General features: G+C 41.6%; 1 protein-coding gene across 1 annotated transcript; it reads left to right on the top strand.

Annotated features, from left to right (window-relative positions):
- The first annotated feature begins 1,744 nt into the window (after window positions 1-1,744).
- Window positions 1,745-18,538, top strand: col6a2 (collagen, type VI, alpha 2). The gene is made up of 32 exons (XM_077558755.1): window positions 1,745-1,915; window positions 4,060-4,148; window positions 4,358-4,458; window positions 4,611-4,754; window positions 6,125-6,487; window positions 6,574-6,594; window positions 6,662-6,727; window positions 6,808-6,906; window positions 6,999-7,025; window positions 7,111-7,137; window positions 7,231-7,275; window positions 7,394-7,447; window positions 7,523-7,585; window positions 7,654-7,716; window positions 7,790-7,843; window positions 7,919-7,954; window positions 8,040-8,102; window positions 8,586-8,648; window positions 9,133-9,195; window positions 9,275-9,337; window positions 9,414-9,464; window positions 9,535-9,633; window positions 9,707-9,769; window positions 9,879-9,914; window positions 9,992-10,037; window positions 10,113-10,265; window positions 10,329-10,423; window positions 11,579-11,760; window positions 11,850-12,028; window positions 12,109-12,147; window positions 15,646-15,989; window positions 17,648-18,538. The coding sequence occupies exons 2-32, from the start codon at window positions 4,061-4,063 to the stop codon at window positions 17,912-17,914; spliced, it is 3,057 nt and encodes a 1,018-aa protein (XP_077414881.1). The 5' UTR covers window positions 1,745-1,915; window position 4,060; the 3' UTR covers window positions 17,915-18,538.

Below are 18,538 nucleotides of genomic sequence, written 5' to 3'. Positions count from 1 at the left end.
ACAGATGTGGACCAGCGTTTGCAGGCCTCTGACCCCTGCCTTTTTAGCTGGATAACACATTAGTGGCTACAAGCCACCGCAAGCCCCACTCGAAATTCTGGCAAATTGGACCAGGTGACAAGATAGAACATGTGCTGCTGCAGCTGCTATGGCGACGATCAAATGAAGAGGACATCGGACTTGACGTGGGCACAAAGTGAGGTGCTGAGGTGATCTCAAGAGGAGACCTCCCACTATGTCTCAGGAACATACAAACAGGCAAAATGAGCACACACCTATACACGTAAAGACGGCGAGAAGGCTCAAAGACAGTCTGTCAGTGTTTACGCCGTGTATAAACTCCTCTAACTTCACCAAGTAATTGCAAACAGACAAGCAAGAGTCCTGAGTGAATACGAGTGTGGGAGCTTTTTAGTCTGCTTTTCATCCTACTTGGCTTTATTCACTTTCTCACCACATGTACTGTGATGAGCCTCCTGGAAGTATTTTCAATAAAGGGACATGTCCTCTATTCTCCGTCCTTTAGACTTTGACTACATGTTTCATGGACATTACAAAATTCCTGTGGAGTCAATAGCCTTTTGTGTGTGTATGTGTTTGTGTGTCAGCGACGGAAATGGTATTCCCACTTTATGCCTAAGTAGAAGAACAGATACATGTGCAAAAAAAAGGAAAGTAATGAAGTGCAGACTGAGAATTGCAGTTCACAAGCTGATGGTTTGGATGATTGGATTCACCACGAATCATTCCTGAAGCCAACATTAAACCATTTTCTTTAAAAGAAAGTCAAGTAAAAAAATTTATAAAAAAAATGTATTATAATAATAAGTCATAACCACCATGACTAGTCTAAACACGGCATTCTGATCAATATAGCATTTGTGGAATAAGCAAAATCCACCCGTTTTTATTCATCTCAGGGGGAAGCCATTTTGTCACTTGCTATTGATTTTGCCCATGTGACATAACCAAACCGAGGAAGCAGGTGAGGCATGATCGCATGGTCATTGTCTGTGATGCCATTTTCAGTCAACAGCAAGTGACAAAATGGCTGCCCTCTGAGATGGATTTTTCTCTTTAATTACTATTCCACAAATGCGATAATAATCAGAATGCTGTGTTTAAACTTAGTGAGGGCACAGTAACATATCATTGTAAAGAACATTTTTCACCCCTTTAAATAGGGCAATCCATAGGGAGTATTTTACTTTTCCAAATCTGTTGCCAGTCATTAATGCTTCACTTTTTTCCAGATAGCTGCTATCCCTGTTTTTCCATCTTATCTGATCTCAGTCAATCAAGTCAAGAGCTTCACCCACAGTTGCCTTTACTGCTCTCTATTTACTTTTCTTTTTCATTGTGTCAACATCCGCAGAGACTGTAAACAGCAACACGCATATTTTGACAAAGTTGGGAGTAGAAAGAAGGCTACAAAAATATCTGTTAAAAAAAAGTGGTCAGAAAAAGTAATAAAGAAAATACAATACCTGAAAAATCAACCAGGTACAGTTAGAACATTTTGTTACATCCCACTACTGTCGTGTGTTGAGGGGTTAACACTCAGCTCAAGCTTTGGCACATTTCCTAACCAGTTACCACAGTGGCCAGTGTTACAATGGGCCTGTCATGCACGCGCGCACGCGCACTGTTGTTGCTGCAGAGTCACGGCGCCCCCAAGTGGACGTTTGCGAACCCCCGTGCGCGTGCGGGAGGAGGGATCAGTGCTTTCGGCTGGGGCTGGACCGGGACAGGAGAGCGAACGGACGGTTCTTCTGCGGAAAGTAAACGCGTGTCCAGGACTTTATTTCCCGTTTCTCTCCCCCTTTTTTTGTCTGTGTTCCCCCTTTACGGAAATGAGGGAATAATCCACACTGGACCAACCGTGCACAAAGTTTTGAAGTTGGAAATATTTCCGGTAAGTGGTACTTTTTTAATGCACAACAACGTGCATTCCTGTGTCTACGTATCTGCCCTTTTCCTAGTCTGTTTTATTCTTGCTTTTAAATGAACTGAGTTGTGATTTGTGACTCGTCTACAGGCAGAACACAAATAGATATGCATCTTCATTGAATTCCGCAAAGTCTTAAATTCTTTGCCTTGTTCCTGTTATCGCTTCATATACGTTGGCGTGGTTTTTAAGATTTTAAGATCTAAAAACGCGTCACTTTCCCGGTCAGGCAGTGGACAGAGTGGGGACATCTGCACGAGCGACTCCTTCGCATCCTTTTACTTTATGTCCGCTAGAGGGAGACACAATTAATCGTCTATGTGGAAATTTGACAAGGCCCAAAACGAGGCGTAAAACGTGATTATCATCTTAAATATTATATATTATGTATTCTTGAGTGTGTGTTTTTAAATTATTATTATTGGAGGAGGAGTTATTTTTTGACGTGCTCAGGTGGTGAAATCTTGCTTAGCATCACCACTTCTCAGGTTTGGGTTTTGAATCCCAACGGCCTTCCTATGTGATGTTTGCATGTCCGGGTACTCACCTGTGATCAAATTAGGACAAGGTGATATAGGAACATGTATAGATTGATGGATGGATGGTTGTATTGATAGGCAGGCATCTTGCCAAAAATGACATCGCTAGATTAAAAGGACTGTCAGAGAGTACGTACTTTATGTATTTGCACCCCCAACCAGTGGATCAGTGGGGCTCATCAAATCCTGTGGGGCAGAGGCATTAAAATCAAGGCCCAGGGCCAGGGCCAGGGGCGGGTCTGATCCAGTGTACTGCATCACTCTATGTGGCATACTCAAACACATTTAGTGACTGCTTTATGTTTCTTACTAAATTGAATTGTTCTTTTTCCCTTCGACAGAAAATCTGGAGAAAATGTTCCATTTTCTTCACTTCACACACAGACAAACATTTGTTCTCACCAAAAATATACTGAAATATTTGTCCATGACTTCTGATTTCAAATTAAATTTGTTGTTCATGTTTGCACAGATCAATTGCACTAGCAATTGTGTACAGTAGCCTATGTGTAGGCTATTAATGTGATGTGTAGGGAAAGGGATGCTAATTGTTGATCATTTTGCAATTCCGATTCTATCACTGACACTGCTTATCAGTCCGATTCCTTATTGATTCTCTTCACGATTCTCTGAGGGTAAGAGATTACAGTAGTACAACCAATACTGCATATATGATGTCATTATGTATATCTTTAAATGATATACACATTCTAAGTATTCCCAACCTCTCTATATTATCTTTTGGGGTGACGTATAGCCAAACTAAAGTGTGACTCTGCCTTGACACCATGTTAGAAAAGTTCAGAGCCAAAGTACACTTAATTCTTGAATGCGACGTCATCACGCATTTGTGACGTGGTAAGACGAATCCATAAGCGGGAAAAAAAAATGTAGGAATCAAATGACCGGAAACTCAAAAATAAGCGGTTTTCGATTCCCATCTCTTGGTATGGTGACTATTCAGTTACCTGGTTTTCAGTGTCAAACTCTGAAGTAAACCACAGCTATGATGAAAATGAGTTTGACATCCTTGCAAGGTGATTCAAATTGATGCCCAGCGATGCGGAAGTGAGCAAGTCATGTTTAAAGCATGTCAAATCACATCATGTTTGTTTCTTGGCATCAAAAACTCCCCTTACACATTTAAAAATCCTTGCTAAGTAATTAGTGAGTGATCAAAAAGGCTCATCACTGGCCAAATATCTGTATTGCTGTATGCAAAAAACTATGCAAATTGGGAGCTATACAGTACTCAAATACTCTCGCAGTGGCCAAGTTACTTTCCATTAACTACTTTCAGTAACAGACACTTTCTCGCTTTATACATCTTCCTCACATTTAAGAGGTTTTGTTATCAAATCCTAATTTTCCAAAAGTGTGAATGGTTGTATATCCATATGCGCTCAATACGATTGACCGGCGACCAGTCCAGGATGTACACCACCTCACTCACCCATGACCCTAAAAAGGAAACATGCAACAGAAAAATCAATCTGTTATTTTAACATTTCTTATTCTTGTTTAACAAGCTTATTTGCTTGGCTCGTGTGTGTGTGTTTTGTTATACGACAGAATGGACAAGATGATGGAGGGGTTAAAGGTCATAGCCCTGTGCCTTATTTTTGGAGCACTGAGTAACGCCCAGGTACCCGAATGCAGCAGTAAGTGAATGTTTAGCTAAACCTAAACTTTATCTATCCAAACCTTCAACAACACTTGCATGTTGTTTATTTGTGTTACTGGAAAAAAAATAGAAACCATATGTATTTTATTAGTCCCATTGTTATAATAGCAGTCAACCTACAACATCATTTGGATCTTATCGTCTTGATAACATCTGTTCCCTTAAATTGTTTTGATTCCCCTCCAGAGAAGCGAGACTGCCCTATTGATGTGTACTTCACCATTGACACATCCGAGACCATCGCCCTGCAGGAGTCTCCCCCTGGATCACTTGTGGAGAGCATTAAGGTTCATCTTGAATGGCAACTCTACTATAGAAAGTGACTCATTGTCTCCCCACTGACATTTTCACATGCAAAATACAGGAGATGATGTCTAGTGCGCTACATCTTCAACCCTTCCAAATGACATCATTGCCAACTTGTGTCTTCCTGTTGTAGCTCTTCAGTGAGCAGTTTGCAGATCATTTAGAAGCGGAAGAAATTCGGGGCGCTGTGAAAATCAACTGGAATATCGGTGGGCTGCACTTCTCCCAGAGACAGCAAGTGTTCAGCCGCATCGGATCCAAGAGTGATTTCATCTCTGTAAGTTATACAGACGCCCTCGTGCACTGTGATTCATTTCATCATGATAAACACTCAAGGACTGTTTGCTTTGCATTTTCCATCCATCCCAATGGATCCTAATGGCGATGACTGTAATTTAATACTGGTTTACTTTGGCAAAAGCATTGTTTACCCATATTTAAAAAAATAAAAAATAAAAAATAAAATAAAAAATAAAAACATCTTTGAACGTTTTGATCCTCTAAAAGCTGGCCCGGGTGTCACCCATGCTGAAGTGAATAATCTATCTGGTAAGCATAGAAACAGTATGACCTGCATTAGTTACACAGCTGAATGCTATCAACATTGAAACATTTCTTCTTCTTTTTTACCAAACGTCAAACAACACTTTTAAGGCTTACCTCATGCACCCTTTCTCCTGTGTCTGACCTGCTTGTCAAGATCAATGATTAGATATTCTACAAACAGGATTTCTGTTATTTTTCTCTGAAACAGGCTGCTCACTGCGACCCTTCAATGTTTATGTAGTATTTCAGGAAGACAGCAGCATCACTAATTGGTCGGTCCCTCTTTAAGCTAACGTTGATCAGCCTACGAGTCAGTCGTCATATGCAGGAATCATCCTCAGCACCAGTTTACTCACTGCTAGTTTTCACTGTGGCAGATAGTGACTACCAAGTATTTTTTATGTTTGCATGGGACAAATGTAAAAAACAAAAAAACATTTAGATCATTTGGCTCGGTGATGTCAAAGCCCATTAGCTTTTTGTCGCTTTTAACGTGGGTGGTATTGTAACCCGTTTTGGGCTTTTTGATGGTTCTGACCACTTTCAAAATAAAATACTACTTAAGAAGACATTTGACTGAACAAATGCTCAATCATTTATTAATTAATTTAAGGGTTTTAAACAAAATATTTAATAAGATGGGAGAAGATCTCTGAATGTTCTGTATTCCTATTCAGTGTTCTATTCAGCAGATGTGAGGAAACGCTAAAGTAGGCTTGTAGCAGCTATGGTTGTGGAGCCATTTTGCGGACATGTATGTAGGTCACCCAGTTGACCGCTAGGTGTCACCATTGCGTCTGTTCAGAAATGACATCACAGTTGCTCAGGGCTCAGGTAACAACCAATCACAGCTCAGCTTCAGAAAACAGGTGAGCTGTTATTGGTCGTTACCTGGGGAGGATAATTGATCAAAATAATATTTTAGAAATGTTTTTGATCGGCAAGGTGCAATCTAACACATTGTTTTCATTCAAAACCCTTGAAACAATTTATTTTGGAAACAAATGTAGTGTTGGGCATACAACAGCAAACATTAGCAAGAAAATTTCAAACACTGCACGTTGCAAGTAGTAGGCTAACAAGACGTTGCACTGTTTCCAGGGTGTCAGGGGAATTCGTTACCTCGGAAAGGGCACCTACACGGACTGCGCTATCACCAACATGACCATGGAAATGCTGCGCTCGCCTTCATACCCCAACGCCCTGAGATTTGCCGTGGTCATCACCGACGGCCATGTGACTGGAAACCCCTGCGGGGGTATCAAAGTGGCAGCGGAAAGGGCGCGTGATGAGGGCATACGCATTTTTGTGGTGGCGGCATCCAAGAATATTGACGAGACTGGACTGAGGGAGATTGCCAACGCTCCAGCGACAGTCTACAGGAGCGACTTCATGGCTGTCGATCTGAGCTCTGGAAAAGCTGTCATCCAGCAGGACACCATTAACCGCATCATTAAGAGCATGGTGACTAAAACACTGGAGGCACACATGGACGGAACTGAAAGACCTTCCCTGCTAACACCTTGTTTCTCCTGTCTTTTTTTTCACAGAAACATCAATCATTTGTGGAGGTAAGACAAAAAGGAACAAGACTTTCCCGAATACAACTTCACTGATTTTTCACTTCATCTCCTACAGTGCTACAAAGTGTCTTGCCTTGAGACACCAGGGCCACAAGGTCCAAAAGGCCACAGAGGACAGAAAGTGAGATTTGCATACACACACCTTTTACATTGTTTGTTGTTTCATCCTCATCTTGAACTGAGCCTCCTTTTTCATTGTAGGGTGCTAAAGGAGACTATGGGGATCCAGGTCAAAAAGGTCAGAGAGGTCGTCCAGGTGACCCAGGTATCGAAGGGCCCATCGGTCAGCCTGGTATCAAAGTAAGAGCCATCTTCCACCACCATTTGCAGCTTGAGAATGTGAATTTTAGCAAAATCTCTGACTTTCTATTTTTCTTTTTGCCTCTGTGAAGGGAGAGCCCGGACTTAAAGGCGAGAAGGTGAGGCTTTAGGATTGATCTGCTGCAAATTGCTAAACAAAAATTGATGATGTCGAGTGACCATTAATGATTTGTTTGTCTACAGGGAGAGCTGGGAACTCAAGGGAAAAAGGTACATTCTTCTCAAAATCAATCAAAAATCTCCTCCTTCTTCTTCTTCTTCTTCTTCTTTGTTTTCTTAATTGTTTCTTCTTCTTGTCTTCAGGGTGTAGCCGGAATCTCAGGACGCAATGGAACAGATGGACAGAAGGTGAGAATGATATTTTCAGTACCAATTAGAAAAGTGACGGTATGCAACAGTTGAACCAAAGAACCTTTAATTACTGCGTTTGATGTTCCATTTGTGATTTTCTTACCTTTTCTTGCAGGGTAAAATTGGACGGATAGGCGCTCCTGGCTGCAAAGGAGACCCGGGAGACAGAGTACGGCGGCATTACCCGTGAATCCTTGAACAGCTGTGTTCTGGCTTTGAAAAAAAAATTGTTTTATGCTTGCAGGGTTCCGATGGTCACCTAGGAGATGTCGGTGAACGTGGTCTTGCTGGAGCCGCTGGAGATAAGGTATAGGAACGAAACTCAGAGGAAATCAAGCAGCATCCGCAACACCTGTTGTAATTATGTGGCTGTAGGGAGATCCTGGACGTCCTGGAAGATCTGGTCCTCCTGGCGATTCTGGTCAAGCTGGACCAAAGGTAATGAAGATGATAAAGACTCATGTCAATAACAAACCTGTAAGTAAACTACTAACTGACACGTTGTTCGCAGGGAGAAAGGGGAAGTCCTGGATCGCCTGGCTTGCCTGGACTGAAAGGATCTGCTGTAAGACTATCATATATTGCTAAGAAATTTCTCATTCCTTCATGTTTACTCATCTGTGCATTGTTTTTTTTTTAGGGCACCCCAGGACTTGGTGGAGCGAGAGGGGAGCCTGTAAGGACAAGCAATTCTCTAGTTGGGATTTTTTTGCTCTCTGTTTTTGAGCTGGTTAGGATTTCACACTGTTTTTGTTTTATAGGGAAGGCGAGGCGATTATGGACCTAAGGGTACTCAAGGACCAGATGGAGTCAGGGGGGACAAGGTATGCTTTCACAACAAAATCCTTAAAGTCGGTTGTAATTAAAGTCAAGTTCATTTCTGCCCCTTGGTGCAGTTCATTTGCTCAGGCGTAAACATAATAATTCATCTCCCATGTCAGAGACGCCCTAATATTTTAAACCTGCTCTGGCACAGTCCAGGTGTGGTGAGAAAGAGCCACGATTAATCCAATCCTAGCGTTGACAGAAAAGCTAATCTTGTTTTCATCGGGTGAGGGAGGAGCATTTCTTGACATACAAACAAAGATAATTGCTCTTCAGTTAACACTTTTGTGTAACTTGGTTTGTGGTAACGCACTTCGGTTTGCTAGGATTTTTTTACTGAGAGAAATCTGAATGTACCTGCAAGGAAATTAATTGAGTCATTTGTCTTGCTAATTTACTGTGAAAGTGTGTCATAGGTGCGAAAGCCACATGATTTTGTAATGTCATTATTCCTCCAGTAATGTACTGTTCTTTATATTTAGGGTGAAATGGGATCAGAGGGCTTGAGGGGCTTTCCAGGTGAAATAGGAAGCAAAGGCACAAAGGTGAGAGGACAAGTCAAAACCCCAATTTTCTTTACAAGAAGTTCTATGCAGCCCCACTAGTCTCAACACAGTATTCAGATTAACATTGCATTTGCGGAATATGAATTGCGCAGCAAAATCCACCCATTTGTATTCTTGGGGGGGGGCATTTTGCCACTTGCTGTCGAGTGAAAATGACATCACTGTTGCTTGGAACTGTGGTAACAACCAATCACAGCTCAGCGTCAGAAAACAGGTGAGCCGTGATTGGTCATCCTGAGCAACTGTGATGTCATTTTCAGTCGACAGCAAGTAACAAAATGGCCACCCCCAGAGATGGATATAAAGGGTGGATTTTTCTGCTTAACTCCTCTTCCAAATATGAATCAAAATGTAGGGCCAGATACAACATTTCATTGTAAAGGCAATTTTGGGGTGGACTTCCCCTTTAAATTGAATTATTCATTGCATTTGGCCCGTTATCAATCATCTCTGATCCAAACAGGGGGACAATGGTCTTCCAGGCCCCAGAGGACCACCAGGTACACAAGGAGAGTTGGGACGAAATGTAAGTCAAATGACTTATTTGGAAATATCACCAAAAGCTGCTCTTTTGTGCAAAAGCGCTCATTTGTTCTTAATCGTAGGGTACACGAGGCGACCCTGGTGATTCCGGACCAAGAGGTGATCCAGGTCAAGTTGGACCAAAGGTGGATGTCAATCTATTTTCTTCTCATATGATGTGACATGATGAGTGTTTTAATTGTTTCTTTCACATCAATTCAGGGAGACGCTGGAAGACCTGGCTTCAGTTATCCTGGACCAAGAGGATCATCGGTACCGAAAACTGGCACAGGTTTACACACACGTGTGAGCTGTGGCACGACATTTCACTGCTTTTCCGTAGGGTGAGAGAGGAGAGAAGGGAAATCGAGGACCTCGTGGCGGCAGAGGAGACTGTGGCCCTAAGGGTGATCCCGGAAATAAAGGGACCCCAGGAGAGTCTGTAAGTATCTCTTGATTGTTGTCTGAAGGCTTCGGATCATGCAAGTGTACTAAGTAACTTGTTTTGTCAAAAGGGTGAACCCGGATCTCAGGGTGAGCCTGGACCGAGAGGATCTAGAGGAGACGTTGGGCGTGATGTAAGTGAACAAAAACTGCAACGTAATTTAAAGGCCCCATTTGATTATGATGGCTGGGCAAGAGATATGAAATATGGACTGCATATTTAAGTCATCATTTCTTCTTCAGGGAGATTCTGGTCCTGAGGGAGATCCTGGCCTCACTGTAAGACCCTTTTTACCACATCATTTCAAATGTTTAAGACATGATTTACCATATATAATGATAATTTCTTCCTGCAGGAATGTGATGTCATGAATTACATCAGGGAAACATGCGGCTGCTGTGGTGAGCCTCCAGTGCCATCCATGATCTCATCTGACTGAATGTCACGTCCTGATAGTCTGCCGTTTTTGTTTGCAGATTGTGAAAAACGATGTGGCGCTCTGGACATTGTGTTTGTGATTGACAGCTCTGAGTCAGTTGGACTGACCAACTTCACTTTGGAGAAAAACTTTGTCATCAACACCATCAACCGATTGGGATCCCTTGCCAAGGACCCCCAGTCAGAAACAGGTTTGTCAGCTTGAGCATGAAATATGTCCCGCAACATGTCTCTCAACTTGATTTTGTTTCCAGGCACAAGAGTGGGAGTCGTTCAGTACAGTCACAGTGGAACTTTCCAGGCCATCCGGCTCGACGACCCCAAAATTGATACACTCTCCTCTTTCAAGGTCTCAGTTGTTGGATCCTAACATTTTTTATTTTTTATGTTGCTCTCTTTAATTGCGAGTATTCTATAGATTGCATTTATATGTTAGGATGGAGGTAGGTTGTGTTCAGTGTTTTGTTGCTCATTCCTCGGAGAATTGGCATACTGATTATTGTATTTTGTCACATTTAAATGGCAGACTGAAAAAAATTGTTTCTTAAAAAAAAACATTAGTATGAGCCGATAATCCTGTTGCCCCGACGCTCCTTTTTTTTTTGCATTGTAGATGTAAACTTTACCGAAATAGACTATAGACATTTCTTTTTAACAATTTTCCCCATTGGAAGTAATGGAAATGTAATTTGATCTGTTTCATAAACCATCTAAGTAACAATTCTTGACTGTCGCACTGGTGTAAAATTAAGTTTACTATTATACTGAGCAGTCAGAACAGATTATTATTTGATTTGGTGACTCGGTTGCTGCTACAGCATGAAATAAGTTTGATTTCCACTACCTTATGTAATGGTCCAACACATACAAAAAACAAAACATATTTGTGGCGTTAAATTGGAAGTCAACCCAAGCATTTTATTTACTGTACAATAATATGTTGTCCAGCTGTTTTTATCCATCTTGCGACATCAAATGACACCATTGTGGCGCAGGGCATATAACCAATCAGCGCTCAGCTTCAGAAAAAGGTGAACCCTGATTGGTCGTTACCTGAACCTTCAGCCACTGTGATGTCATTTTTAGTCATCAGCAAGTGGCAAAATGGCTGCCCCCCCCCCCTGACATGGATTAAAAACGGGTGGATTTTGCTTATTCCACAAATGCAATATTAATCAGAATACCGTGTTTCGACTAGAGGGGCTACATAGAACATATTTTAAATATTCTTCAATCCTTCAGGTGTTTACTGAGCAGAGGTCTCACGTGATGTCATCCATGTTCTTTGATTTTGTGACTTTGCAAAGACAAAGATCTCGTAAAACATTTTGTAGGACTACAAAACATATTGTATAAATGCCCGGGAATTCAACCATAGCGGTTTTACTGTTTTGTTTGTAAACTTGACAGAATTGTAACTAAAATACAACAATAACTCTAGTTTGTTGTTAATTAATACCCTGTCTGTGCTCTGTAAACACTTTTTGGTTGTCTTCATATTCAGGATGCAGTGAAGCGCATGGAATGGATCGCTGGAGGAACATGGACTCCATCTGCTCTGAAGTACGCCTACGACAATCTAATCAGGGACAGCCGCAGAGCCAAAGCCAACGTCACCGTGGTGGTTATCACCGACGGACGCTTCGACCCCAGAGATGATGATTCGTTGCTCACCTACCTGTGCAGGTGCCTAACGCTGTCTGCCACATCTGCATTTATGTAAAAGCAAAGATCGAGCTAATGGTTTATTGGGGTGTCCACGTGTGTGTATGCAGTGATCCCAGTGTGGACGTGAGTGCCATCGGTATTGGAGACATGTTTGACCAGATTGAGGAGAATGAAATTCTGAAGAGTATAGCCTGCCAGAAGGATGGAAGGGTGCTGGGCATGAGGCGCTTTGCCGACCTGGTGGCTGAGGAGTTCATTGACAAGATTGAGACGGTCCTCTGCCCAGGTACAGTACATGGACATAAACGGGGCACAACACGTTTTCAAAGTAGATCCTTGCTAATTCTGTGTATGTCTTTACTTCAGATCCTGTTGTTGTATGCCCCGACCTGCCATGTAAAACAGGTAAGCTTTTTGAAAGTTAAAAAAAAAAGGATATATGGCATTTGTTAGAGTCTAGCTTGTTACAGCATGTTTCTGTCTTTGTGCTTCTTTGGCTTTGGTTGAATTGATACCACATGAACCAGTACCACTAATTACATTTATTAACAGTCTGTAAGTGTGTATGAAGCATACAAACCGACAACATTATGTCGAGAAAAATGTGCAATTAACCATGGTGTCAATGCAATTAGCACATCTCTGCTCAATTTTTGTTGTAATAGTAACGTGGTCTGAGATCAACCATCCAAAACAAACAAACAAACAAAAAAAGCCTAGACGATGTTGTTTCTACAATGTTGTTTTCAATATTTTGACTTAAAAGCAAGGGTTCCCAAACTTTGTTTTTTATCAAGTCCCGAACAAACAAAATGTCATGTATATATGCTAATGTATGTACATTTAAAGGGAAAGTTAACCCCAAAATTTTGTTTATTACAGGGAGTTACGTCGTTTCGACTTTACGGCGCCCGTGCCTCATCAGTAGCACCTCCTTTTTTGTTAATTTACCACAGTTATCAGGCCATTTTAAAGTTATTTAAAGTTGTGTTGTTGCCACCTCCAGCAACGGACGTCCATCAGCAGGTCTGTCCGCCATCAGCCGCGTCATATTTCCGTGTTTAAGTTTGAATTAGCTCCGCTCTGCCGTCCGTCAGCAATAAATGTCCATACGGAAACACAAAATATTGGTTGCGGCTCTTCCCAGTCGGGCAAATATGTGTTTTAAAATTGCTGTACAAAATATTTTAATGGAAATATCAACTTAAATGGTGAAATCCGACTTAACGGTGGGGTCTTGAGTTTTGACCGTTTGTGTTTGTAAACAAACAATTCAAAACTGACTCCTCCCATGGCTCAACCCCCACTCTTCTCGTTAGCATTGCGCCTGCCTTCAGCGACGCACCCCCTCGCTCTGTGATTGGCTGGAGGGGTAAACATTGACTTTCCGCCCAGAAACGTCTCTCTTATGGCAAAACATAACAAAATGGCAAAATACAGGCTGGGGTGGTGGTGGTTGATGACAAAATCCCCATCACACATTAACAGAAGCCCAGAGCTGTTGATTGAGAATGATTTCATGAAGTGTTTATTTCTGAGTGAAAATTTAAGACATTCGGGTTACATCACCATCATAGGATTGGAACTCGGCCGTAAATTTGTGGAATTTAAACTAAGCAGCAAAATCCACCCCTTTTTAACCATCTGAGAGGGCGGCCATTTTGCCACTTGCTGTCGACCTACAATGACATCACATTTGCTCAGGGCTCAGGTAACACCGCAGCTTCAAAAAACTGTTGAAACATGATTGGCCGCTACCTGACCCCCGAGTACCTGTGATGTCATTTTCATTCGACAGCATGTGGCAAAATGGCCGCCGTCTGAGATGGATTAAAAACAATTGGATTTTGCAGCTAAACTCATATTCCACAGCCGCAACATTGATCAGAATGTTGTGTTTAGACTATTGGGGGGCACATACAACATATTAGTGTATTGAAATATAAGTAAAATACCAGACATGGATGTACAGTAAATGTAAATCCAAAAAACCTTGTCAATGCAGCATTTTACACTGACCATCTGTAACCTAACAAAAACACACAAACATTTGTCATTTCAATGCCTTGATGGACTTAAGAGAAAATGGCATTATACAATCACTAAAATGTAATCAATAGCCTAATGTAACTCAACCTTTGATGACCCTCATTGACCCAGAATAACGTTTGTTTGAAAGTGAGCGCACCTTCAGCATCTTCTTTTCTGCGTGGTGTTCGTGGGACCCCGCCCACAATGTTATTCCGCCCCCTTGTTGCAGGAGGGCGCTTCACTTCAAGGCAAAGCCCTCCCGCATGGAGGCCTCTGGCCGAGGAAGGCACCCCCTCATTGGTCCCTACCTCTTTGGAGGGTGTCGCCGGCCTTCTGAATCAACTGGGCAAGGAACAATATGGTGTTGGCGTGGCAACCATGGCATACACAGCCCAACGAGCAAAACTGGCCAAGGGGACAGACAGGCAGCAGTGGACCCAGCTGTTCATCGACTCTTTCAAATATGTCTATGGAGACATAATGGGAGACCCTGAGAAAGCTATAGGGCTCTGCTAATGCTAATATGCTAACCCTGCTACCTCATGAATATGCTTCAGGCTGGACTGAAAGATCTTAACAACACTGCACCTTTTGAAGTGGAAGTCAACCTTAAACATTTCTTGACAATAATGTTATATGTGACCTCACTAGTCTAAACATGACATTCTGATTAATCTCACATTTGTGGAATATTGAGTTATGAAGCAAAATCCAGCCATTTTTATCCATCTCAGATTGCAGCCATTTTGTCACTAATTGTCGACCGAAGATGACATCGTAGTTACTCAGGGCTCAGGCAACGGCCAGTCACAGCTCACCTGTTTTCTGAAGCTGAGCTATGATTGGTTGTTACCCGAGACCTGAGCAACTGTGATGTCATCTTCAGTCGACAGCCAGTGGCAAAATGGCCACCCCCTGACAAGGATAATAATGGCAGAATTTTGCTGCTTAAATCATATTTCGCAAAATTAACCAGAAAACCATATTTAGACCAGTGGGGCTGCATAGAACATATTGTCATTTTTTAGGGTTGACTTTTCCTTTTTAATCCAGATACGTGCAATATACACATGTGGTCTAATGTGAGACAATCGCATGACATTTTTCTGGTCTTTTTTTGTAATGACTATTTGTCAAGCTTTTCAAGAGCAAAACAAAGAATTCTTTATTTCTGAAGTACTTAACCTGGGACTGTATCCAGGGAACTTAAATTGTGATGCATAATGGATGTCATCCATTTGTTGGAAGAATTTTCTATAGAGCCATTCATGCTTCTCCTGTGGAAGGTGGCTTTATGATGAAGCCATATTTCCATTGTGAATCACTGGCTTGCGGAAATCCTCAAATGACTTCATATTATTTGGCGTTTTGCACACATCCATGGTTACAAGTCACAACCTTTAATTTTGGCTCTGTGAATGATTTGTACTGATCTGCCACAAGGGTCACATTACGCACTATATTGTGTATAAATCAGAAGACGTATGGCGTTGTTTTGATTATTTAATTTGGGATGTAATTATAGTGCCTTCATATTTTAAAGAGATTTAAAACCACCTATGGTTTTTATATGTGCATGTTTTTTTTGCATGTGGCTTGGCTTGTAGTGGAATCACTGAGAATTGATGACAGGCTTTCATCAAAGCTCTTTTTGTCATATTAGCTCAGTGACTGCAACTTGCAAATGTGAATTTTGGGTAGGACTGGATGCATTCATCGTGTTTATATTGTGTCCAAATAAATTGGTATATAAAGCATATACAGTGGTTTCCTGATATGGACTTCACAACAACTGCAATCAAGTGCCGACTGGATACGAAATCTGATGTTTAAGACATAATGTGTTTGCATGTGCGTGTGTGTGTGTTCCAGAACCTGCTGTGGCCAGCTGTGTGCAGCGGCCAGTGGACGTAGTGTTCCTGTTGGACGGCTCTGAGAGGATGGGACTGGAGAACCACCGGCGGGCCAAAGAATTCATTGAAAACGTGGCCCGTCGCTTCACCCTCGCCAACGGCCAATCAGACGAGAGGAACGCCCGCTTAGCCTTGGTGCAATACGGCAGCCCGAGCGAACAGCGAGTAGAGTTCTCGCTCACACACAATCTGACGGTGATCTCTGATTCGCTGGCGCGAGTGACCTACATGGACTCTTCATCGGCTCTGGGCAACGCAATCATCCACGCTGTCAACAATGTGGTTTATCGATCAGGTCCACAGGTAAACAGAACACATACCGCTGTCACACCCGTCATGCACCTCATGTTTCGGCCTTAACCTCTGAGAATGTTTTCCGCTTACCTCATGACAATGACTCAAGTCCAGAATGCTAACAAATTGCTAAGTTACACCCTTTCACCCAGCAGACCATGTTAACAAAACCCAAACATTAACAACTCATCTTGGCCTAAGCAAGGTCATCAGGCATCACTCTCAGGTTGGCTATCATCCTGAACAACAGTGGACTTTGCTTGTTTTGGTGTGAAATAGATTTGACATTGCCCATACAAGACAATGTGAGAGGTTGTCTATTTTTAGCCTCTTTTAAACAGACAACTCTTTGCACAACTGAAGCAGAAAGGCCTTTATAAAGTCACCTGTGGATTATACACCGAACACTGCAAAAGTGGTTCACTAAATTCCCAACAGTGTTACATATAGTAGATCAGTGGTGGGCAAAGTGTGGCGTGGGGGCCACATATGGCCCACTATGTTCTTTAATCCGGCCTACCCAGTGTTTATATTGTTAATAGAGCTGTCAAACAATTAAATATTTTAAACAGATTAATCACATTTTAGAATTGTGATTAATCACAATTAATCGCTTAATTAAAAAGGCTTTTTATCCCAAAAAATTTTGCCCGCCAAATTTAAAGAGCACCTCTAATATTCATTATTTTGACATTTAATGTTATGAGGACGTCTTCAACATTTTCTTCTCATCTTTTTCATTTTCTAACAGTTAATTACTTCCATGATTTAAAATGGGGGGGGGGGGTTACCCCAATGTTTTGACACAACAAATATTCTGAATGTCATACACAAGCATTTATTAAATGCTTTACTTTAATGCATGTAGTTATGTTTATTGTTTAAGCACAACCTATGCTACCTTTAACATAACCATGTCAAGCTAAAGGATCATCCGCACTAAAAATGAATAGTGTGATTAATCTGCGTTAATACATGATTAATGCGATAATTTTTTGTGAATAATGAATTAGTTAATATTTTAACTTTGACAGCACTAATTGTTAAGTGTCATTGTTAAATGATTCATTATGAATAATACAATAATAATGCTGGCTGTCAAGATTAACGTTTTTTTTTTTTTTTAAGTAACCCCTGCTCACTCTTCCGCCTCTCTCTCTCGACATACGCGCACTCATAGCCGACAACGAGGTGCTCTAAGCGGCCATGCTGTCAAGTCTAACTTTTTTTTAAATCCTTTTTTTCCTGCCCTTGTGACTTTTCTACTTTTCTGGCTTTTGCTCCGTGATATATAAACACTCAAGGCTGACAACGTACGTTATTATTTAAATTAACGCAGAGCCATTTCCACATTCTTTACCTTTAGTTTATTAACTAAACCACATACTGAAGATGCTCTGAGTCCCAAAAGTCACTTACCCATTGTTGTTCAGTCTCCTCGCATCCTCACATCAAGAAACACCAAAATTTAAAAGAAACAACAACAGCAGCTGTTTGCTGTCTGTGCCCTCTGTTCTCATTACATATGATAAGTAAAAACAGGATGAAAGATATTTTGGACTTTTTTTTCCCGTAGACAATCTTGTATACACTTAAATTGCCCACGGAGTGCACTTTGGAAAATAGCACCTGAACTTAATGTAGACCATTCCTCTTGTGTGTTGCAGGGGAACCGCTTGGCTCGTCGCAACGCTGAACTGGCCTTCGTGTTCATCACCGACGGCATTACATCCAGCGAGCAGCTGGAGGAGGGCGTGTCCTCCATGAAGCGAGCTGAGGGTGTTCCCACAGTGATCGCACTGGGAAGTGACACAGATGAGGAGGTGCTGCGCAAGCTGGCGCTTGGTGACATGTCGTCCATCTTCAGAGGCGACGACTACGCCATGTTGAACAAGCCGTCTTTCTTTGAGCGTTTCTTCCGCTGGATATGCTAGTGAGGAACTGCAATGCTCGACACCATAGAGTTAGAATTCGTAGAATGAAAGAAAGAGCGGTCCTTCGGCGTACACGAAAAAACGCAAAAGCACCAACCAAACCTCTATGAGCAGGATCATGACCGAATGTAAAGCACTGATGCAGCTTGATATCCCACTGATATGGGTGGAGATTGTTTTACCCAACAACAAAAAAAAAGATCATTCAAGTTGGGTCAAAAATGTCACAAGTTTGTTCTATTCATTCTAAATCTATGGTCAGCTGTCCAACCTAAAGGCACTCATCAAATATTTGTATAATTGCATTTGTATGAAACTAAATGTAGGCTTTGTTTTGAGGTTTTTCTTTTTCTCTCTCACTGTTGTCACAAAGTCAGCAGCATTTGTACATGAAAGGTGCTAAACTAGAGAAAATGACAAAGCCATTTGTAGTTCTGAGGACTTTTTTTTTTTTTACATTGTAACTGTACAATAGTTTGTCATGGGAATGAGAACATTCTCTCATATCACACATAAATGCCACAGGATGAACCACACAAGATAACACATGCTCATACAAATCCAAAAACTGCCACGACATCTGTAAACATGAAATCCAAATAAAGACAAATGTGGTAACTCCAA

Source organism: Vanacampus margaritifer, chromosome 2, assembly GCF_051991255.1.
Source record: "Vanacampus margaritifer isolate UIUO_Vmar chromosome 2, RoL_Vmar_1.0, whole genome shotgun sequence".
In the NCBI taxonomy this organism is placed as follows: Eukaryota; Metazoa; Chordata; class Actinopteri; order Syngnathiformes; family Syngnathidae; genus Vanacampus; species Vanacampus margaritifer.
This window is presented reverse-complemented; position numbering and strand designations above follow the sequence as displayed.